Source organism: Brienomyrus brachyistius, chromosome 3 (genome assembly GCF_023856365.1).
Source record: "Brienomyrus brachyistius isolate T26 chromosome 3, BBRACH_0.4, whole genome shotgun sequence".
Lineage (NCBI taxonomy): Eukaryota > Metazoa > Chordata > Actinopteri > Osteoglossiformes > Mormyridae > Brienomyrus > Brienomyrus brachyistius.
Genome location: NC_064535.1, coordinates 21,105,356 through 21,129,576, shown reverse-complemented (window position 1 = coordinate 21,129,576; position 24,221 = coordinate 21,105,356). Strand labels below are relative to the sequence as shown.

Here is a 24,221-nt window from a genome sequence, read left to right as displayed (position 1 = left end):
GGAAGATGCATGTATGAGTGATAACGCTGTGAAATTTTATGAGAGAGTGGGTGTCTCGGCATTAAGGTCAGGTGACCAGGGTTAATGGTGATTCCCACAAAATATTTTAATTGGTTTCTTCCTTCCCTCAGAAACCTTGACTTGCGTCTTGTCGCCATTTCCTGTCACTATTGCATTCAAGTTCCCTCTATGGGACTATTTTGTACATCCCATGTTTTTACCCCTATTAATCACCTGCCAAAAATGCTGCACTATTTCTCACGCTGAATTTGGCATTGCTTAGGCAGTCTGTACCCCACCCCCTAACCTAATTGACCCCACCCCTACTATCCCCCAAAAGACTCATCATTCCGGATACCACATGGCCTTCGCTCGCAGCTTTTGTGACGTGGCTTGTTCCTGGATTTCTGGAAAATACCATTCTTTGACTAATCACTCTCTGTCCTGTTTACCGTTCACATCAGTTGGCAGTCGATTAAAATAAACCACGCTAGAATTGCTCACTCTGTGGTTCTTTATTGTGACAGGTTAGTTGATTTTTTTTTAGAGGTGAAAATACCAAACAACAAATACCATAAACATAACAGTGAAGGTTAACGTGTGTTTGCCAGCAAAATAACAGACCTAAATGTTCTGTAAATATGTTGAGTGTTCAACCGGCTCAAGGGCACCCACACTTATCTTCTGAGACAATGTTGTAATACGATAAACTTAAATGTTCCTGAAAGTCTCTCAGTATTTGAAAATCAGTAGGGAGCTGAATATACACGCCGTTACTTATAGACAGATGTATGAATGTTTATGTTTTCCTTTCTTTGGACAGCAGAGAAGTGTCCATTGTAATCCTTTAAAAGAACAGCAAAATGTATACTTCGTCTTTACACCTCCTGTTAATTGGGTCCTGGCATCCTTCTTTGAAAAGGCTTTTAAGCAGAAAAAGGAGAGTTCATGCTTTAACTGGAAAATTAAGACTTTTCTGTACAAATTAAATCACTGTTCCCCCTTCTCCACAGGACTTCTCAGTGGCTGAAAGTGTCTTCAAACTTGCATCACACCTTATCATTTTAAATAGTGCACATTCCTTTGCATTTTTTTTTTTGCAAATGCATCAGTCATAGACAAAATAAGGGGGACCTACCACTAGGGAAACACCACTGACGGTTATGGCTTAACGATGTGGCAGGCTGGCTGCTTCGCCTCCACACTGTTCCTCTCATTTACACGGGGCGCTCGGGTTCACACCGTCCCTGACATCGGCTGACACCCAAACGTGGCCGGAAGACCCTCACCTATGTAGTTCTCGCAGATTTTCCCAGGCTGGGGGGGGGGGGCTTGTCCGCCGCCTGTCTGTCTATTCTCCTTTTGGTGTACGGTCCTAAAGTGCTTCCAAGAGTGCTGTGGGGCCCCGGGGGGGGGGGGGAAGGGATCATAACTGAGCCTGCTCACTCCAGCTCTCCACCTGTGACTTGCTCATCAAGCTCTAGTTGGCCGACTTTTCAGTTTGTATCTTCCCTGATACTTCCTTTCCCAGAATCCCTCTCACTGAATACTTTGTATACAGTGGCGGCCCGTCTGCCCCCCTCCTCCCCAAACTCAGTGCACAGAAACAAAACTACTGCTGTCTCTTGTTCTCACTTTCTCCCACACACTCATTCTCCCCCCCCCTCTCTCTCCCTCTCTCTCTCTGCCCTAGGGCCTCCTCTACCGTTTGCAGTCCATGTTCAGGAACTGCAGCACCTTACGGCCCAGGCTGGCTGTCCACGGTTTGACGAAGCTCTTCATGTTGACCACCAGCCGGCCCTTCCTCTGCTCCTCATACCCAGTCACCAAGTACTCCGTCCCTGGGAGGGGAGGGTACAGAGAGGAGGCTCATAATTACAGGCATGCAGCCTTCACATGAACAATGAATGTGCCAGTGTATCATAGCTGTTATATGTATAAACCCCACAATGGATCACTATCGTTTATATGGGCAGTTTTTATGGCATATTAATTTATACAGTTGATCAAACAAACAGAGAGGGGGGGAGGGGGGGTGCACTGCATGTTCATCCATGGGGGGTCCACCCCACCACACTCAGGTCATAACCTCATGTCCTGCACGATGTATAGGTAGGTGCCCCTGTAAGGGAACTGGGAAATTCCCTAGTGCTTGTGGTGAGATTGTCCCCCTCATCATGCGATGGGACTGAGAGGCCCTACCCGGGTTGAGCACGGGGCAGGTGCATCCTCGTGCCGTCCAGGACTCTGGGTACAGGGTGAGCCTCCCCCGTGGTAGCTTCACCTTGGTGTTCTGGGTCAGGATCTTCTTCACCTTCACCTCCACCTCGGCGTGAGAGCCCTTGTCATGTGCCGACAGGATCTTCACTTTCAGCACTGCAACAGGTCAGCTGGAGGTCAGAGAGAGGCCCTGAACTAAGGGCCCAGAACCATTATGGGTCAGATAGCGGCCCAGAACCGTTATGGATCAGAGAGTGGTGCCATGCCAGAAGTACGCAACGGCACTGAACAGAACCGGGTCTGCAGTACAGTATAGTGTTGTCTTACAGATTCAGTGCCGAGTTCCGGGTGCAGAACTCACCGAAAGCGTACTTCATGGAGCAGAAGCGCTTGGGCGTGCTCAGGACCTGCTCCTTGCATTCACACTTTTCTACAAAGGACAATGTGAACAGGGTCATTTAACACTCAACAACACATGACTACACACAAGGCATGTAGGGCTCCCCGGTCCGAGCCCGGTGCTTTTGGTGAGCACAGAGATGTGTGACACGCACTGGTTGGAGCTCTGATATCTGATCACATGGGACCAGGTTTCCTCATTAGTCAGCTGGGATTCGGGTGATTTCTGCAGTTTCCCTGAAAAGGGCACCCACCCTCCCCTTAACTAAATTACAACCAAGGTCTGAATGTTACTCTGATACCACCTCTCAATGTCTGAGAATCGCATGACTAGGTGTAAATAATGCAAAACATTCCAGATGTACGTGTGTTTCCGTGAATCGCCAAAAGACCTCAACAGCGCCCCCCACCTGAGTAGTGTAAGGCGGAGAACAGCTCGTCCGTCCTGAAGATGGACCTGCCTTCGCTGCTGTTGTGTCTCGGACTGAGGTCATGCTCCAGGTCTAAGCTGAGTGGGCTGGAAGGGACACACACAGGCCTGTAATATCGCGGCACGGTGGGTACAGTGATCACATCCCGCTTTCGGGAATCATCCCTGTATCCTTACGGCGCTACGGCTGGCTCACCCAAACACGCAGTCTCCCGTGAAGGGGTCGCAGTCTCCGTCACAGGCGCAAGCTTTGCAGCCAAACTGGAGGAACCCCCAGTATCCCACCATGCACCTGTCACAGTGCGGCCCGCCCACCCCAGGCTTGCAGATGCAGTGCCCGTTCCTGGGGTTGCAGAAGGTGCCCCCGCTCTGCTGGTAGTGGACAGACCCCATCGGGTGACAGGCACAGGCTGGAAAGTTTTTTTAAAATAAAAACAATACATTGCATTTAAATAAACGTTTAATGCACACTAAAGAATCTTCCTTACTTGCTATAGCCACATTCACTGGGAGCCAGTGAATAAATCTGTATGTATCCCAGCAAACTGGGCCACACCACTGACGCTGCCACACCACACACAGCTCCATGTATGCCCCCCAGGACATCCCCGCCCTCCCCCTGCGCTAACCACCGACAAAAAGCTTTGAATGGGCAGAGATAACATTATGAGCAAGAGGAGATTGATGCTTTCATTTCCGTAATGACCTCCTTTCCAGATACAGTAGAGCATATTTAGGCTTTTTATGATTTAACATGGCCGGTACCACAATGGTTCCTCTGTGGCCCCACTATCTGGAGCGAGAATCGGATCGGATCAGTGCTTCGGAGCCCTTTTTTCCGTGTTAATCCACCTGTTGATAGCACATGGCTCAGGTGATGCGATGCGGGCAAACAGCTCGCAACAGCTGCTGATTTACATCCTGAACAGCGGCCAGGACTCCTGGCAACAGCAGTGGCTGCCTGCATCTCCGTCCCGCTGGGGGGGTACGATGCTGCCTGAAGACTTCTATGGAAAAAGGACACTTCAAAGTTTTGAAAAAAAAAGGTTTTAAGTCTACTGTGTAGTGGTATTTCTACAGTATACTACACCTCATCTAGATTTTTCACTATTTGTCTACGTTTCAGACGCCATAAGACGTTATACATTTCCTCTTGTTGGGTCCCAAAGTCGTACTCCAGAGCAAATCCAAGAGAAAAGTCTGGGAGATCTTGGACACAAACTTCTAAAGGAGCGGTTGTTGATGCGAGCTGAAACACAACGCAGCATGACCTTCTAGTGGGACTGGGAATGAGGGGCAGGTGAGATTAATGGGGTCCCGAGATCACTTGATGTACCCTGCCTCGGCCTCCTTCCCCAACACACACACACACACACACACACACACACAGGTGTCTTTCTCTCTTCAGGTTCATACACTTAAGGCTTAGGAGATGAAGGGAGAGAAATGAAACTGAAGCTGGAAGCAGCCTGGGGGATTTTTGTGTAAAAATACCGGATGATGGTTTTAAGGGCTGAATCACACAGAGGCTTCTGGGATCTTAAAAACCTCTCAGCAAACACTATGGACTCGGGCGGCTCTGAGAAGCTGTGTGTTTCGGCATTCAGGCCACCACAGCGATATTGTTTTTGCAGGTTTGCAGATCTAATAAACATCATTGGAAATCAGTAATATGCCAGTTTGTAAGTATGAGATTAGCAACCTGTCAATGTGTGTGTGCGAGGGGGTCATGTCCCCACAATGTGATTAAAAAAAACTGGTTATTTTAACATTGTGGGGGGCATTTTTTTGGAAGAAACTCAATTTCATAAATATCTCTAATAAAAAAACAAAAAAAGTCTTGTATTTTCTTTGGTTATTTGTGATTATGGTTAGGGCTGAGTAGGGGTTACGTTTGTCATTGTTGGGGTTAGGGCTTTTCCCATTGAAAACATATGAAGAAAAATATGTGTGTGTGTTTGTATATTTATATATATACGCACACACCATCTCCTATAAAGGCTACTGCTTATGCAGACGGGCCTTTAAGCCAGTGAAATGTGGATGATTTTGCTTGGAATCTCTTGGTGTTAGAGGTCTAACGCACTTGTTTTTGACTGAGCAAGCCCTGTCTTCCTGCAGCTGCCAAGCATGATGCCGCCTAACTGCACATCATATCACTTATGTGCGCTCAGCCTGCTTCAGTCACCCCAAGGCTCCTCCCCGGATGACCGATGTGGTTCCGCCCAATCATTTTTGCCCTGAGCCGCAAAGCCCAGGAAACACCAACCATTTACGGCGTCCTCGCGAGTTCTGACAAAACGGCGGCGCATGTGCGTGACCATGTGACGCACCCAGAGAGCAAACAGACGGTATTCAGTCTGTGTTTGAATGGCTGATTGATCTGTGTTTTATATAATAATCTCCTTTCCTCCTTCACCTTCCTGAGAGCTCTCTCTCACCAACTTCACGGGAAGAGCACGACGACAGGCAGGAATGGGAAAAATGTACAGTTTGGGAAGTTTATACATGGTGAACAACTATAGCAGCATGTCATGCCCCACCTACCACCCACACCCTGCCCCCAGTCGAGCCAGTGTCCAGTGAATGCCTGCTCTTCAGTTTACAGCCCTGAGGGAGGCGCAGTGGCAAACTGCAAAAAAAATCACCAAAGAAGATGATTAAAAAGTGCCTTATATTTGTCAGACGGCACCAAAGGGATTTTTCCTTTGACTGATACAAAGTTCTTTTTCAGGACATGGCAATAAATCAGCCCCCGCCCCAGACAGCCTCCCCCCCACCACACTGGGCTGCGTCCTGCATCTCGCCCGCTTCCCCATTACACCAGCCAGTCTCTGTCTGATCTGGCGGGCACGCCGACGCGTGCTCCAGCTCCATATCGCCAGCCGTCCCGTCGGGACCAGATAGCACCCGTCTGATTATCTGGATAATATGTAGGACGGAAAGGTGGACCTGGGATAGGAAAAACTAAGGGAAGAACAACAGATTCCCTTCAGGAATTTCCAAAAGCACCAATATTAATGGGCGATAAGTAAAAGCTCCGAACCTGAACAAGATCCTAAATATTACATTATGTTTGGTGATAACTGTGAAAATAATAGACCTCCATGTTCTTAAGTACAGCACTGCTCATAACTTCGAGGGTAAGGTGCGTAATCCAAATTTTTCTGAATTAATAAACACAGAACAGGAGGCAGAAAGACACAGTATGATTCATTAGCTTTAAAAGAGCCCCCATTACTTTCAACATATTTATCAAAAGCAACAAAACGTTACGATTTATCTGTTTCCCGGGATTTAAACCTATCACTTTTGTGTCATTAGCACACTGCTCTACCTGCTGAACTACACTTTACCTGACACAACACAAATAATGTAGTATTACGCTATTACTTATGTATTAATTAACCACAAATGAAATCTTAGTTACATACTGATCTCATGTTCGTTCATCATTAATGAATCGTGACGCATGTTGTATTTCAAGCACTATATTTGTTAATTCTGTAAACCTTTGTGAACCGCTGAAGGAACAAGTCATGAATAACACATTAAATACTGATCTCATTGTTAATTCATCTTTTATCTCAAGTAGCGATTATATTTATTCGTGATTTAGTAACTGAATTTCTGCCCTGTCAAGTAAAGTGTCACTGAACAGATTACAACCCCCCCCCCCCCAAAGTTTTACCAAGAGGGACTGGATGTTCTACGGGGAATTATCCATTGCCAGGGGTACGGCTGGGTGTCTCGGGGTGGTGAAACAAACTGGTCTGCATTAGTAAACAAGCAGGAATCACCCAGAACCAGGACCAGAACCAAAACAAGACCTTGAGAGGCGCACTAAAGCAGTCGGGGGCACCAGCAAAAGTTCTAGGTTTAGGTTCTGCTTTGACACACTGTTCTAGCCAACCTGCCCTACAGACAGAACAAGTTTCCCTTTTATTTGAAATGGTACAGTCCAATCTGCCCTACTGACAGCACAGAGTTCCCTTTTCTTTTAAATGGTATGGTCCAAAAGCAGGTAGGAGGCATTGCATTTACTGCGTGAGTGTTTAATAAGGCCTAAAGGAGCTTGTTTACCATCTGCGGTGATGTAAAGGTCACATGTCTGGACCTCCTCTGCCTGTCGTGTGCAATGAGACGGCCCGCAGAGGCCCGCGGTGCTCCTTCCTGTTTGGCCTGGCACCATACGCCCCCCCCCAGACAGGTGCCCACTGGAAACTAGTGCTTGTCCCAGCTCGCACCCGTGGTGTCGGCATTCCAGTGTGGCGGGCCGCCCCCCGTCCTGGCAGCCCTCCGATGCCCAAGCCACGCTTCTCATAAACCCTTCTCACCCTAAAGGGATCAGTCTCCGTGGCTTATTCCGGGGTAACCTCTGAACCGGCACGATAACTGGGAAATTTCACTGGATGCTAAGTCATTCCCTAAATAACTGGGCTAACTGACAGAACCTCAGGTATTTCACTTTCTGTGAAGCAGGTAACTGTATTTATCTATCCGAACACATTTCTGAGGTTTTAATATAATTATGTTTTAGATGAAGGTTTCCAACCCAAAATGAGTTCATATCTGGTGGGAGGGGCAGGGCGGAGCCGATGGGGCGGAGCCGGCAGGGGGGAGGCGCCCTTACGTTTGCAGGAGTCGGGGGCTGATGCTGGCCTCTGGGGGTCCCTGTAGAAGCCACTCTTACAGCTCTGGCAGTTGCGGCCCTCTGTGTTGTGCTGGCAGTCGATGCAGACGCCTCCACTGCGGCGGCCTGAGGTCAGCCACACCGTCCTGGAGAAGCGGCAGGCTGCTGCGTGCCCGTTGCACTTACACTCTGGGGCGGGGGGAGTATGTACGTGTACGTGTGTACAAAGCATGATTTACATGCAACCTAATTCCTTCGATTCCTACTACATATAAAATTGACTTCTGTTTTTCAACTATATTCCTTCACAAAAGTGTAATTAAGCATCTTATTGCATCTTTTTGCCGTGTGTCTCAATGAGTAGGTGCCCCCCCCCCCCCCAACTCCGCCACAGCAGCACTACTCACTCTTACACTCCTTGGGTGCCCCCGTGATCCCGTTGGCAGGTTGCCATGGCTGGTCATTGTACAGGGGGGCACATCGCTCGCAGTGGTCCCCGGCAGTGTTGTGCCTGCAGATGCACTTACCGTGGACCTGAGACGGAGAGACAGGGAAAGAGGGAGGGAGAGAGAGACAGAGAGAGTAAGAATGGAGGAGAGAAGGGAAAAAAAGAGGGAGGAGGAGAGAGTAAGAGAGAGAGAGAGTAAGAAAGGGCGGAGAGAGGGAATGAAAGAGGGAGGAGAAAGAGGGGGGGAGGGATGGTCATTGCTACATATCATTCCAAAGGACTCCCACACCAGTGAGGGCATCCGTATGTGAAAAGACACCCAGCGGACCCCCTCGGCAGGTTCTCCCCTCACAGTCCATTCAGACCCTGCCCTCCCCTTAACAGGGATAGACGGTCCTCAGAATGACTGAGGATGAGTGAGCATAGCAGCTCAGCAGCAACAGAACATCCTAAAACAACACACGTGCCTTGGGAATGGGCGGGACAGCCCATAATGACCCCCGACACGCACAGGCAGCACGGCACACTGCAATGAAGGTATGAAAACACACATCACCTTAATCCCAGAATGTTAACCTATAATTAGGGAATGCATGCCAAGTTACATGTTTTATTACCGCACTTAAAAAACAGTTAATTCATGCTGTGTTAATTATAGTGTGACAAGCTAGGAGGGAGGGCCTTTCAAAAGAGTATTTACTGCTTCTCAAATATAACATTACACCTTACAAATGCTCCTTTTATTATCCTCATCATATCTGCGCATTAGCATTAAAAGTGGCTTCCAACCAGCTGCAAACATCTATTGCGTCTGCGAATCCATCAAGTTACGAAAACGGGCAAAGCGGAACTGGATCCACCAAAAGATTTTCTATTTTTGGAATTTAAAAGATCCGAACTCTAGTGTTTGGTCACACAGCACAGCACCTTGTCTGTTTTTCTGACAACATTGAGGGAGATGTTTATCAAAATCGTTTAGTACTTTTTTCCCTGTGTAATCTGTAGCTACTCCGTTAACAGCTAAAAATCATAGCAACTTTAACGGACCCAGCCAGAACATAACTAACTTGCTGCATATCAGCTTGCTACTGAACATTATACTAAAGAACAAATTAAAAACAAAAGTTTAATGTTAGTATGAATATTCCCATGCCTCTCCCCCCCCCCGCCCCCCCAAAACACCATGCTTGCGCAAGAACAGACAGACTAATTGCAGTAGGTTTTACAGACTTAGCCATATGCTACAATTAGAGTAATTCCTGCAATGGAGGGTAAAACATGGTTTAATTCCCTGTGCCTGCAGTTTTGATGTCAACAGTGATCCATCTTGCCCAATGAAATGCCTTCAACTGGCAACTGGTCTTTGCGTTCCCACAGAGCTAAAGCTATGGAGAGAATAGACTTTACAGTTGGTGCAGAAATTGGACCATGCAAGTCAACCTGCAGGGTAACATTCCTCAAGCCAAAAGTGAGACTAAGGCATGGACGCAGTCTCTCCCTGGCTCGGAAAGACCTTCCGGAAAAGCTTCTACTCAGACCTGGCCAGTGCCCCCTGTTGGCAAAGTCAAAACAAAGCAAATTCAAAGCCTTCTAAATTGAGAAGCGGACTGATCGAGGGGAGTCCCAGCCCACAAATCAGCAAAGAGGGGCAGCTAATCTCATCACTGGCCACAGAAACCAGACCGGGAGGCATTAGCCAAAGCGGAAAGCCGCCATCTCGTCAAACGAGGCCATACGGGGAGCGATGGCTGATCAGCTGGTCGCTCAGCCGCCAACCGGAACCTTCCTTGCAGATACACATGCCTGGCATGAAGGATGTGGTGCTCAAGGCCCGCCTCAGGTCCAAAACACAAGGCCGGAACTCGAGCCAGAACAGGAGGTCCACATTCGCTGTAACACCGTTTCAAAACAAAAACCGAACTTCATTAGACGCCTCAACCATGCTGAACAACAAGTCGTGTTACAACCTGCACTGGTAATTCTGCTCTCTACATGACATTTATCTGCAGGCCAGTGGAGGTCAGATCGTTTTGCTTATACTTGTTGTTAAGAGCCCTCAGAGAAGCGATAGTAACGGAGGAGTGTGTAAAAGAGGTCAAGCCACATGAGATGGTTAGAGAGCCAGAAAAACAGCGAGAGACGGCCAGAGAATGACTGAGGGCCTCCATATGGTGGGTTCACCACAGTTGTGAGATGCACTGGGGTCATGTGACCTGCGAGGGGGCTGCACTGAGTAGTACTTCCTGATTTCCACTCTTCCCATGGAGGGACTGAGTCTAGTACAGTGGATTGAAGGGTTCACAGGCTACAGTACTTATCATTGGGCTTTTGAGGGAGATGCCCTGAGTCATGTCACCTCCGGGGGCGGGGAGTTTGAGGTATTATTTTAATGCTAAATCCCTGCCAGCTGTGAGTGGGAAGGTGGAAAACCTCATTACCACAAACGTGTGTGTCTGCTTATACGCAAACAGGCGATAGACAACTTTACACAGTAGCGGTCTGATCACAAATTATCCGTCTGTTTACAGTTCCCTTAATTACCACGTAGCTGAGTGTAATTGCCGCGAGTGCTCCTGTAGCAGTGCGATGGTGGAGAAAGCCTTCTTGACGCTTGTCTCGCAAACAGGCTGGCGTATTGATACTTTCTGTCGCCACCATGCCACGAACAGCCCCGAGTGACGCCACCGCTATCATTTCCCGTCATGCTCTCCTGTGATCAGTATCGGAGCAGAAAAACAATTTTGTGTGTTCTGCTCTGACGCGAAGTTAAACAGAAATCCGTCAAACAGAACCGGAGGGAGTTCAACGGAAAAGTAATCCGCACGCCTGGATTTCCTGCCGTGATTTTATACACAGAATGCCCCTTTGAAGTAGCATGTTTCATTTCAGAAACAAGGTGAAATGAAAACGTTTTTGTGGTTTAATTGCACTCGCTGCAAAACAAACGTCAAACGAGGGCGTGTGTTATAAACACTTCAGAGCTGCCCACAGCTTCACAGCCAGCTAATTAGGTTTTTATTCACTGGGCCTCATTTCCGGAACGTTTCCCTGTATGTCACGTCTAGGATGTTTAATCTCTGAGTCCATCTCTGTTGTGATTTCGGTGTTTGGGTTTGAAATGTATTGCAAGTCTGGGGTGAAAGAAAATACATGCACACACGCACAAAAACAATAATCGCAGGTTCACAAACAGAGGACCTCTCCGTGCAGCCTTGTGTAATACGTGTTTATAACACCTCTGTATGGTCATTTCACAGAGGAGGGGTGTCATTTACTGGGAGTCATGGAGCTGCAGTGGTTAGCACTGTTGCCTCATATTACTGGGACCAGGGTTTGAATCTCTATTATGGCTCCAAGTGTTTAGAGTTTAAACGTAATCTAGTTTCCCCCCTCAGGTTAATTGGAGTTACCAAATTGCCCAAAAGTTTGCATGTGTGAGTGAATGGTGTGTGAGTGGGTCAGAACCCAATCCTGGGTTTTTTTTCCCTTCCTCGTGCCCATAGGTTCTGGATCCCCCCATAACCCTGAACAGGACAAGCAGTAAAAGTTGGAGCGGGGGTCTGTCCGAGCAGATGAGAAGGCCTCGTGAACTGAAACATGACATGTAAACCTGAAGGAGAGCAAGATGGCGTTTGCTAACCATGGGGTACACTTAGTCTAAGTAAATTCAGCCACCTCTGACCATCCTGAGATTGCCTACTGTCCTCCCCATGCCCTTTGCTGAATCCTTCCAGATCTGGCTGTATCCTGCCTGCCGGGCTCTCCTCAAGTCTAGCCGAGATTAAAGGCTATGGACTGTAGACAAAACGGACATTCACATGCTTGGTTTATGCGATACAATGCGGGAAGTGGGAAAAAAATAAACACATGGTCAAGCAAACCAAACAAATGCCAGCAAGGAAACACACACACACACGCACACACACGCGCACACACACACGAGCACTTTCCATTGTCTGCGCCCACGGACACTGCTGGAAAGTGAAACCTCGAGCGTGATTGGTCGCGTCGTGCCAGCCAGCATCCTGCCCTGCGCTTAACATTCACTGTGATCTCTATAAATGAAATCTCATCTCAGGTTATCATCTGCCAAACGGATATCCATCATATTTATCATCCATGGGTATTTTCTCACAAGCTGGGTATCCTTCTGTGGAAGGAAGGTGACATGAAACGTCACGCAGGGAAAATGCGAGTCATGGTGATACAGGAAACCACAGGAGAGAAAGCAACACACACACACACACACTCAACATTATTCAAAGGTTGTTTTCTTCTTTCTGGAGCCCCACTTAAAATGTCACTTCAAGGCCACACACCCGCACAGTGTAGTGACTGTGTGTGGCCAGTAGGGGGTAGTGTGCACGCGCACGCTTTGGCACAGAATTTTTGGTGAGTAGTTTAATGTAGGAACTATTTTGTTCTACAGAACTCCACAAACCAATCGTATCACTGCGCAGAAGATATTGCCAGGGTACTAGGTCAAGAAAGAACACTGATATTTCTAACAAGACAGTTCCCAGCAGAGCAAAGCCATGTAAAACATATCTTTCTTCAGTTTTGGGGTGAACTGCCCCTTTAACCTTTTAACTTTGCTACCTAACAGGATGGCCCTGCTGAACGTTTAGCTGAACCTGAATCGCACGACTGCTTGGGTCACAATTGGAGTTTTTAAAAGAGCCCCATCTAGTGGAGCAGAGGGGATTGTGGATAGAATCGTCTGTCACTCACCACGTGGTTGGTCCTTTCCCGGAGGGGCTGGTAGCCGGGGGCGGGGCCACAGTGCTCAGCATGCCCGTTACAGAAGCAGCTGCCCTTGGCGATGAAGTCGTAGATGGCGAAGTGGCCCCCAGGCCGGGGGCCGGCAGCAGGCTCCTTCGCCCCGCAGGGACATTCCTGGCTCAACAGGAGTCGCAGCCGAAGGTTGGTGACAAGCAGTTTATGCTGGGCCTTCTCGCTGTAGGGGTCCAGGGAGTTCCAGGGCGGCAGGGCACGGTAAATCACCTGAGGGCAGAGAAGGAGGGTCAATGGCAGACAGATGAGCGTCCCAACCAAACAGGAGCCGCCCTTGGGCTGGAGACTGCCCAGAGAATCTGACCAGCCACCAGTGTTGAGTCTCCCAGCCCTGAAAGTCTCACATCTCCGACACCAACTGGGGGGCACAGGGGGGGTTAAATCTCCAGGTCTCACGGCCCCCACCCCAACACTCGGCCCCACCCCAGGAGGAGAGATTTCACAAACCTGCTCATTCTCCGTTCTATTCTAAGGCTTGTCATCTACTCCTCAAGTAGACCCCCCCCCCACACACATACACACCCCCCCTCTCTATTTCAGGTCTGGCGAAGCACCAGGTTTTCTCGGTTTGCCTTGAAAGCTACCGTGAGAGCAATCAGAAACCCAAACCCTGGGGCGAGACGCAGAGAATGCCGCTTCTACTCCCGCTCCTGCTGCTCCTATTCCGCTCCTGCTGCTCCTGTTACTTCTCCTACTGCTTCTGTTCCTGCTCCGGTGTAGCTCTGTAGTTCCACTGTGTACCGTACCAAATGCATATGGTTGAAATGCCGATAAGAAGCGACTTGACTTGTCTTGACTTCCTCTTCCTGATCCTGCGGCTCCTATTTCTGCTCTGGCTACTGCTATTTGCAAAGCGATTTCCAGCGGACGTGACAGTCATCCTTCTTACCGCCGTTAACACCCTACTGCTGTCTCTCATCATCATCATTTTAACTGGACCAGATGCAGCAGTTAGTCTCCCCTCACCAGGAAAGGCATGAAATTCCAGCGCGAGGCGGCTTCTCTGGCTGCTTCTTCATTCACCGGCCCGGTGTGAAAGAGATGACGCTATCAATTTGCCGCCGCCTGGAGGGGTCACGAGGTCGCGGCATTGCACTCCACAATTAAGGGGACCTCACAAGCAGACCATGGAGCAAGGAGATACTTAAGAATACTCACAAGACAAAAGGGCATGGGAGAGATCTAGCTCAACACATCTCTGGGGGGAACGAAGAGCGCCAAGGCTGGTTGGGGGGGGGGGCGGCGTGTCAGGATTGTGGTCTAAGCAAATCATAGCAAAAACACTCCAATATCAGAATCTTCAACGCTTCAACGCTCCATTTCAGCAGATCATACACTTCGTACACAAGTCACTAGTCATACTAGTTATCTGTGGATAAATTTACTATAATTTTGTAAAAAAACAAAGACCATTCCAGGGTGCGTGTGTGTTGGGGGGGGGGGGGGGGTTCTGGGAAGGGGGCTTTTAGGACCCAAATCCATCAGTGAAACTGCATTTCCTTAACAGCCAAGCAAGAATAAATTATTAATAAATTATTTGACATAAAGAGGACAACAGCAGTATGGCCATATATTTAAAAAGACTTGTCAGAGGCAATTAAACACTGACGCATTTCACGGGAACCCAGAATCCACGCATTCAAAGATGCCCCCGCTGCACTCACGCAGTTCTGCAATGAAGCCGTCTTCATCGGCACACGCTTTTCAGTGGAATGTGTTTGGCTTTCAGCACATGAGGTGACATGTTTAAATGTCCCCCCCCGCCCTGCGAACCCTAAATACCAGCGGCGTACATCACTCTAAACCCCACCCGGCATTACACACCGCAGAGAGAGGCAGGGGGGTGGCAGGTACGCCCACCAAACGCAAGGGAGTGGGAGATTAAGAACCCATGGAGCTCACCTGCAGGAGGCGCTGTGGAGCCGTGTGACCGCGGGTCTATCCCCACGGCTATGATTCATGATTAGCGATCACAGAGAATAAAACATTAAATGACCAGCAGGCTGTATTGCCAGTTTATGTGCTGAGATAAAAAGTGTTTAATGAGATAGAGGTATAAATCTTTGCTTTAAAGAGAAGCGAAGGCAAGTAAATCATTTCTTCCTACATGTAAAAAAAACTACGCTTCTTGGTCAACCACATCTGAGATCTCTGTGCCCTGGATGTTACGGAGGGAGTTGAATAAAGAATGGGGGGGGGGGGGGGGGGGCGCACCCACACTCACCCCCTTCGCTGCAGGAGGCCTGGGTGCCAGAGTGAGTTACAGCTTGTGAGGGTCGTAAAAATTCAGCAGGATGATAAATGGCTTATAAATTAAGGAAGCTTTAAAATGTCACTCTCCCACCAAACAGTGAAACTGCAGACACCCCCCACCTGAAGAAGAAATGAAAACGGAGCTCAGGATGGCGACACAGCAGAAGCTTAGCGCCACATTTCCATATCATCAGAACCATCATAAACAGTCTTTCTAAGGGCTGCTGTTACATTACGTGGGTCGATTCACGTGCACAGGCCAGACTGGAAGTTAAATGGATAAATCTTTATAGAGTACAATGACATCTTGCTAGAACTCACAGCCCTCTTCAAAACATTTGGTAACAAATCTCTGTGCTTCAGTCTCTGAATCCCTCAACAAGATATGACTCTGTCATAAAATAATGGTAATAATAATAATAATAATAATAAAGCCAAAAGTCTACTATTTCTTTCTTAGGTAGCTTTAACTCCAAACATACTTAAAAGCACATATTTAAACTGAGTGTTGCTTTGTAAACATTTACACATGGCTCCAGCAGAGCTGCTCTGTAGAGCTCACACAGTCACAAGCTCTACGCACAGGGGTAGAGCTGCCTCGTAATCAACAGCGGTTCCCACCAGCTGGTTCAAATGTAAATATACCTAGTTAATGGCAAGCACATAAGGATGACTAGTACCTAAGGATAACTACTTTGCACTATAAATCATAACTTTCCCCATCACGGGAGGGTCTAGGTCAATGAAATTCTAACTGATCATCTACATGACATGACTTTGCCAATATGACTTAAGCCGCATGTCAATGTCCCTTTCTGTAGATAAAAGCTCGCTCTAAACACATTACCATTTAAAGGTAATCAATCCACCCTCTCATCTTCTATAACTGCGCATCCAGTACAAAACTGCGGTCACTTAGAGGTAACCCTACCCCTGAAATGGTTTGAAATGGGAGACTGAGATATGAGCCTCGAGCGCCTCTCTGAAAAAAAAAACAATCCGCACTGATGTTTTCCTCCTCCATCGCCACGAAGACCCATAGCGTCACCTCGTGCCAAACATCCACACCTCCAGGGGGCGATGCTGGCACACAGCAGCGGCCCGCATTATGCGCTTTCTTCCTGCCTCTTGCCTCAGAGCGGGTGAGGGGCTGCTGTCTCCAAGCGTGCCACATGGAGTTAGATTTCACCCCTGTGGTGTAAAAGGGTTTTTTGGGTGATGTTTGGGTTCGCTATCGAGAGTTCACCCAGTGTTTCAGATGATGCAAAAAGAAAAAGAAAACACTAGATTCACAGTGTCCCGGATCTCCAGAACACAGCTTCTCCATCAACCCTAATCCTTCATCTCCACCAACTTTAAGGATCCATAACTACCCCTGAGCACAGCAGCACAAAGACCTGACTTGGTCCCTCAAAAATTCTACCCAATGAATTTACTCACAGGCTCCCCCTAGTGTCTGAACCCCTGAATGAGACAAACTTAGCAGTGAAGGGTGGCCACCTGCAGTGGTGCCCATGGAGCTGGGGGGTGATACGCACCCCACAGATGTAACTATTCCGCTGAAACTGGGCTTGAACCAGCAACCTTCCGAGGCTTAACCAACCGAGCCGCACACATGAGGCCCTGCCTCAGAAGTATCCATCCATCCATCCACTTACCTCTCCCCTCGTGCAGGGGAATGGAGCCGAGTATTTGGAGGTGCACTCCACCTCATCCGGCTTCAGGGTTCTGTCCTCCAGCCCAAAAGCTTCCGTGCAGTTCCGGGCAAAATAGGCGAGGGTGGTCCAGTTGTGTGTAAAGTCCTGCGACCGCTCCAGCACCATGGCAGCGGGCCGGACCGAGCGGAACACCACGATGAGGTGCGTGAGGTAGAACTTCGTTTCCAGGTCCAGCTGGACGAATTCATCGCTGACCCCCTCCGCCGACTGCCACCATGTGTCTGGGTGACGGAAGGAGGAGTCCGCCATGGCGGAGGCCGGGTGGGCATGCTGGGGTTGCGCCGAGCTGCACTTGTCACATTTGAGTGGGGGGCAGGACCCCACGGCCGCCGCAGGACCCGTGTAAGAGCAGAACGACTCCGTATAGTTGGAGCCACAGACGGTCCGTGTCTGTATGCGCCGGCCCAGCGCCAGGTTCCCCATGGGCGGGTTACAGGCCTGGCTCTCGCACTGGGTCCCGACTCCAGAACCTGCCGCCAGTCTGCTGAGATCTGAGAACCGAGGGGGACAGGGGGGGTCTTCACTGAGTTAGAGCTTAACCGAATAGCAGCTATGAGGACCCGTGTATGGCTTCCTCCAGAACGGAATCCCCCGTCAAATAGGACAATAAATCTTTCTTCTTAGAGCAAAATAATAAAGAACTTCAGCCGTGTTGTGCAAGTTACGCAGCGTGCTCCTCTGGATAGGATCCAGATCACGACAACTGTTATAGTTAGTTATTAAGGAGGACGGATGGATGAATGTGTTGTTGGAGTTCTGAAGCATTCCTTTATAAATTTATTGAGCAACACGGCTGTTTGATGTGGTGATAAATGATAAATGCGGTGATGAAAGAAAGACATGTCTGGAAGGACGTCTACCTCGATCGCTTCAGATAAATCTTGCCGCTCAAACGCGGAACGCAATCGACGGCGCGGCTCATATGGGTTTCTACTAACACCGTCTATAATTTCCCCTTGTGATACATTTTAAGATTGATATTACAAAGGTGTTGACGATATTAAAAGAGACTTTACTAAGTACTTCACAAGTATTACCATGCCTCACGTAAGCTGGGGCACACTGAAGGCCAAAATCAGCGCACAGTGTAAATGTAAATTTGTTATATAATTTAATAATTGTGCTGCTTTTTCTCATTTGGGTTAGCGAGACGAAGCGCTGGGTGTCCTCAATCCAGCCATCCATCCATTATTCCATCCATCCATAAATCCATCCGTTTTCGGTACTCGCGTTATGTAATTAAACTAAGAAATTTGTATTTAGTCCCTTCTATCTTTCCCCGCGCCTTAACCTATACTTTTTTGTTACACCTGGGCCCCTGGAGACAAACTCACGTCACGCATGTAAATAACATCACTCCCACCGTGGAAGATGCCCGGAATGATCACGATTATTCTGATTGTGCTAAATATAAATGGTTTTCAATCTAAAATGTTTAAACACATACGAGAACTTAAATCGGGGTTGTTACCCCCCCCCCCCCTCCAAAGTGGCTTTATCTGGCGCCTCTGTAACTCCAGGCATCTCATTAAAAATAAACGCAACAAGATCCGCATCCATCGCGCTGTCAAAGCACATGCACCGAGACTTTACGGTACCAAAGCCCGAATTTGATAATGGCCCACAGGCTGAGCTCATCTGTACTTTCTATTCTGCGATTACATCCGTAGTGAAGTTTGAGAGGCACCTACCTGCGGATAGAGACTGCAGCCCCCATAGAAGCAGGGCAAGTAACGTCGACCAGCTCATCCCCTGCAGCGTAGCCCTATTCCACATGGGAGACCAAGTTTTTGGGATTCTGAAATATTCCTAAAATCTTTTTTTTTTTTGATTAGATCAAAAATATTAATCCTTTTTATAACAAGTGGCGGCAAGCTTTTATGTGTGGGGCAAATCCAGATGAAATTCTTCCAACCAAGTAGATCCCCCCACGCAATGCTAGTGACCTCGAGCAATAATTAAATGCGGAAAATCCACTCCTTGACAAATGCGACGGTCCAGATATTTCAAGCAACGACTGAGGCAAAGTCCGTCCCCTTGGTCGGGGGCGAGCGCTTCTCCGTAAGCCGGACGCTGGCGCTCCAGCGCTCGTATCCTCCGTCACAATCTGCTCCTTCGCACTTCAATCGCTAACTTTTGCCTGCAGATATACATCTGAGCAATATTGAAAGAGTGACAGGGCATCGCGACTCCGCCCCATCTCGGTTCATGTTTTTTTTCCTGCGACTTAAAGGCACATTCCTACAAATCACACTCGCAGGCTGTTAGATGAGAGTTTGCACGCAAGGATTCTTGCAAAAACAAAAAAAAGTCAGGTCAAGTCGGCGTAGGAAAAGGCATCCCGATGTACCACGTTGATGTAAACAGCTTAAAAACAATGCATGCAGTCAGGTGCTCCGAAGGCTCCCCTTTCCTTGGAGGCCGCTTATGTCATTCAGTGGATACAGTATCACACTTCTGTGTCAGTTGAGCTCCAGTTTTATTTAGCGCAAGAAAGCTGCAAAAAAACAAAAAAGATCCCGTTTAACTGCCTGTCATCTCCGTTTATACACAGAAACGTTTACCATTGCATTTTCCTGTAATGCAGGTCGCTTGTTCTTTTCCAAGTTATGCTGATTTTCGCAAAATTAAAAGGTACCATTGCTTTATCAGTTTGTCAATGATCCAGCGGATTTAATCATATAATTTATTCCGTCTTACCGGGGGTGTTAAATAATACAAATTCATTTCTCCACGCGGATTCACTTATTGGCAACTATTTCTCGTAGCTGTACTGGGCAGCGGTAAACTTTCTCATGATTTAATTTAAAAAGCGTTTTATTTCATTTATTGGTATAATAAATAGTATCAGTATAATACATTCGTCAGATAATAAAGATGTGAAAAGAAACTTTAAAATAATTTTACAGAAAACGCGCCACCTAGTGTTTAATTCCAGCTCTGCAGGAGGAAATATCTCCAAACGCCTCGTTTAAACAGTCACAGATCAAAGGCTTCCCAACAACGTCCCTGTGCGATATTCAGCTTTCAGACATGTGTTGGTCTCATGCGTTCCTGCTGCTTGTGCTCCTTCATCAGCTGTAATTCCCTGTCACTCCAGGGCTACCTCTTCCCCCCTGTCAGACTGACACTCAAGATTGGGGTAAACAGTCCCTCGGCAAATGACCCTTGACCCCTCTAAGTAGGTCTCAGCGTGCCGACAGTTAACCTCAGCTGCATGACATTAACCTGAAGCAAGAAAAATGGACCTTGCAGACGCAGCATCCACACGTCTCCAGCTCTCACTCATCTCGCGTGACACGCTTTCAGACTCTCACGATCAGGCACGGACTCTTATGTCATTCTATTACAAGCCTAAAATTAGCTGCATCAAAAGTGTTGCGACAGTTTGCAAACCCTGCAGACTATTTACAAGGTAATATAACTGATACACGCATGAAAATGCGTGTGCATGTGTGTGCAGACTTGCCTCAAACTGAAAATCTCACGCCAGTCAGCCGTCCAAAACTGGCGACCCTCAACACTGGTACTCCTCACTTAGCACCCGTGATGAGCCAGGTGGCGCCCCTCGCCACACTATGGGCTACTGGTGGTGGGTTTGTGTCAAACATCTGTAGATATTTATTTAATGTCGCCTTTGCACCTTTTATAGCATTTTTGGTGTATTTATCAATAGGGAGGCACAAAACTGAGACAGAGAAAGAATGAAGGTAATAATATAAAGGGGCCTTGAGAGGTGTTGTGTGTATCACTGAGATTTCACTGGATTTGACTTTTCCTAAACAGGGATGCAGTGAGCATCACGGATCAACTGTCTTTTGCAGTTTACCTGTCATTATGCCTGGGAGACCGACATCACCTCTACCTGGTCTGTTGTCCTTTTAATGTTGATTATTTATTATTATGGAAAGTCACTTGAAAATGAAAAAAAGTGATATGATTAGGGGAATTAGCTTGTATTGGCGATAGCTTGAAATATGGCTTATTTATTCTTTACATCTCCTCTGTCATACTGCCCCCCCCCCCACTGCCCTTCCTGGATGGTTCTGGAAGCTGAATACGGGTGCCCTCACAAAGAAATTTACTAGCTCACAAATAGGAGGGTGTGAGAGAGCAGGGGGGGGGGCAGGAGGTTTTTCTTCCCTTCTTGGGTCTAGGAGCTGTGTAATTTCTGATGTAAGCAGCCTCTGTTTCACTTTCGATCGTCAGTTTAGAAGCGCTGCTTGCATTCTGCTGGGGGGTTTTCAAGCATAACTTGTTCCTGGCTTGTTTGTGTGTGAAAGGGGAAAGTCAGGGCAGATTCGGAGAGTTATTAAAATTCCAGGCTTAATTAGCTCTGGAGATCCATCTCTTCTGTGTCCCAAAATGCAGCGTGACACTCAGTCTCCCCTTCAGATAGATGCATTGTGTTTTGTTTTCCCACGGACCACTTTGAGGGACTCCGAACAGGGGAAAATGGGATGCTTTTAGAACAATGGCCTGCATCGTTTCTCTGTCACAGCCCTCTTTCCCTCATTTTTCCCCCCTCCTTTTTCTTGTCTGCCTCCCTCCGTAACAATGCTGTTTTACTGATTCCCAGACTGTGGGGACAAACAATGCCTATTGTTTCTGAAGTCAATATCCTTTGCTGAGAAGGGGGTGGGGCGTGGTTTCCAGGCCCGGCCACCTTCCCCGGGGTGGGAGGGGATTCTGGGGGAATGGGCGGGGCTTTAAGTGACAGGCATATGCATGAAAGACTGATGGATGGTGCAGTGTTAGTGTCTGCATGCGGGGGTCGTGCAGAAAATCACCAGCCTCTCGGTGTCTAAGGCAAATGTGCTGGTGGGGGGTGGAAATATGTCAGCAAACAAGCAAAATAACTGGGGTGGGGTTCTGTGTTAGCGTGTGGATATGCTACTCGTTTACTTATTAATCAAAACAAATGGTAATGCTCTACATTAATGGCACCTTTATAATGCATTTGTAGAACATTCATAAGGAGCATGCAAGTATACCTTATCATCATATATAACCTTAACAGCTTAACATTAATAACAAACATCATTCGATTATACACTGATAATGCTTGTTATTAAAGTATATTAATAACAGAGCGGTGATGTCCTGCAAGGGGCCGCAGCTTAATTTGTCTTGGGGCATCTTAGAATTTCTCCTGTCAGAAAGCATGTCCACAGTAATCTGATTTGATAACTAGTCCGATTTAAGGTAAACCGGACAAAATATAAGTGGACAAAGAGAAAGGCCATTTAAACTGGGATAAGGTATAGACCAATAAAAAGCTGAGAGCTTCCTTTGTAGTTCCTGGCAAACGGTGCCATGTTTGTAGTCCCCAAATGGCAAGATGTCAGCCAGCTGCGTAACTTGGGTTTTTCACAAACGGGATTTCATAGAACGAAAACTAATTTCAATGCAGATTTGTTCCATAGACTCTACAGAATCCAACAATCGCCAGTTGGGTCCTAAATATCCCCAGGTGATGACTTCAGTTTGACAAATGGGTCTTTAAACAGGTTAAAATCTCAGCTCTCTGTAGGAATGTTTTTAAAGCTTTCAGAGCCAAACACCAAGTCAAAGCTATATTAATATAATAAAAGTTAGCGGTTAGCGGTTATCATTAACGTCCTCTATTTTTTTAATTCGGTTTAGTGTCATCAAATTAAGCTTTGTGTATTATAGGGTCCAATGTTCACCATTTTAAAAAGCAGGTATCATTTTAGAGTTTGAGAATCAGGAATTTGAGCCAAAATTTAGGTTTAAGCCTGAAACAGACCCTTCTGGGCTACCCAAGAACTTGGTATTTAACTTTAAGAACTTTAGTAGGCACTCAACTCTATATGTTAAATAATCTGCGGGGTAGGTGGATAGCTCAGGGGACAATGCCCAATAGGTCATAGGTTTGAATCCCATGGCCAGCAGAGTAATCATATCACCATTGGGCCTCAAACTCAGACCTTGGGAACCTAAACTTATTCTCTTGTGTGTATACAGAACATGCATTTTTTATGGTGATCAATATGGGATATGTAAAAGTTTCCCCGCAGGGATGAGTGCTGTTCTGTTCTAGTGAAATGGGCAGACGGCAGGTTGTGTGACCAACAGGTTGTCGTTGTTGCCCTTGCTTGGTGGAAGAGGTTACTTGTGTAGGAGGGATGACACAGGGTGGCTCCCTTCAGCTCACACAACCCACGGTGTCGGCGAGGCAAGAATCATAAAAACCAAGAGGCCCGGCGATGACAGACAGTGAGGTCATGTACAGAAGCCTGATTTCACAGGGAAAAAACACAATGCAGAGTAAAAAGGCCCAGCTTTTGTTGACAGTTCCTCCAAAGGAATGCGAGTACCAGCAATCAACAGAGGAACGCGTTAAAATTATGTTGAGTGAGCAAGTCTGGTAAGGGGGGCAGGAAGGGGGTGGTTGTTTTAGAGAACGTACTTCAGAAGCGAGCCCATCAGACAGGGCTCTCCATAGACCCACATCCTGATGGAGCGTGTGTCTGTAACTACAGCACTGGTCAGCTTACTTTGCATCCTGCAGTCCAGGAAAAGCTGGGCAGGTACTCCTGCCCTTCACTGCCATCCTTAAAGGCTGAGCGCTCATAAAGACTACGCTTCACTTAGCTTCGGCATCCACTGCCCTGTACATTCTATTAAAAGCACACACTTTATAAAAAAAAAAACATTTACTTTACCTTTAGGAGAATTTAAGAAGAATGCCAGCATTGTTTTAAGATAAACAATGGGCAGAGCCTGGCAGGCCTGAAATGAGAGCGTGCCTTATGTAATGAGATTCTTGAAGACAATAGGAGTATCAGTAGATATGCAACGTACCACTTTGTAATAATAATAATGGAGATCAGATCTGCACAAGGAGGGCTTCCACAGATTCCTACAGCTGTACCTCCTCAGCGGAACACCTTCAGACATTAACCGATCCCTGAGTAAATGAGTGTCCTACTCACCTATTGAGCCAGTACCTTAGGGGACAATAACAGTGACAGGATCGCAGAGAAGAATCCCACATCAGGTATGTCTGCACCTCCTGTATTTGTTTTATTTACACAAGACAAGCCATCACACCTTCTGAGGAACAGAGAGAGGGAACCTCTTTGCAAAGGCACCTTTGTGTTTAGACAGCTGACTTTTGGCGGATGTTACATGTATCTGGAGGCTCTCGAGGCTAAATTAACGTCGATCTTATCTTGTTCACAGCAGGCAAATAAAAGTTCAATTCCACCTGCCTCCATCCTGAGGACGAATAGCTGCACTCTCTTCTCTTTACAGTAAGACTACCCATATAAAGGGTTTATGAATGGTTATGAATGGTTT

General features: G+C 47.4%; 1 protein-coding gene across 1 annotated transcript; it reads right to left on the bottom strand.

Annotated features, from left to right (window-relative positions):
* Positions 1-496: 496 nt before the first annotated feature.
* ntn4 (netrin 4) lies at positions 497-19,354 on the bottom strand. The gene is made up of 10 exons (XM_049009351.1): positions 18,587-19,354; positions 16,836-17,386; positions 12,862-13,134; positions 8,090-8,216; positions 7,683-7,871; positions 3,246-3,459; positions 3,030-3,136; positions 2,582-2,650; positions 2,203-2,376; positions 497-1,841 (listed from the first exon to the last, which is right to left on the bottom strand). The coding sequence occupies exons 1-10, from the start codon at positions 18,669-18,671 to the stop codon at positions 1,702-1,704; spliced, it is 1,929 nt and encodes a 642-aa protein (XP_048865308.1). The 5' UTR covers positions 18,672-19,354; the 3' UTR covers positions 497-1,701.
* Positions 19,355-24,221: the final 4,867 nt, after the last annotated feature.

Coding starts and splice junctions, on each gene's coding strand:
- ntn4 (XM_049009351.1), bottom strand. CDS start 18,671: ATGTGGAATAGGGCTACGCTGCAGGGGATGAGCTGGTCGACGTTACTT. Junction 3,137..3,245: donor ACGGGAGACTGCGTGTTTGG/GTGAGCCAGCCG, acceptor TGTCCCTTCCAG/CCCACTCAGCTTAGACCTGG. Junction 1,842..2,202: donor CTGCCCCGTGCTCAACCCGG/GTAGGGCCTCTC, acceptor CTCCCCTCCCAG/GGACGGAGTACTTGGTGACT.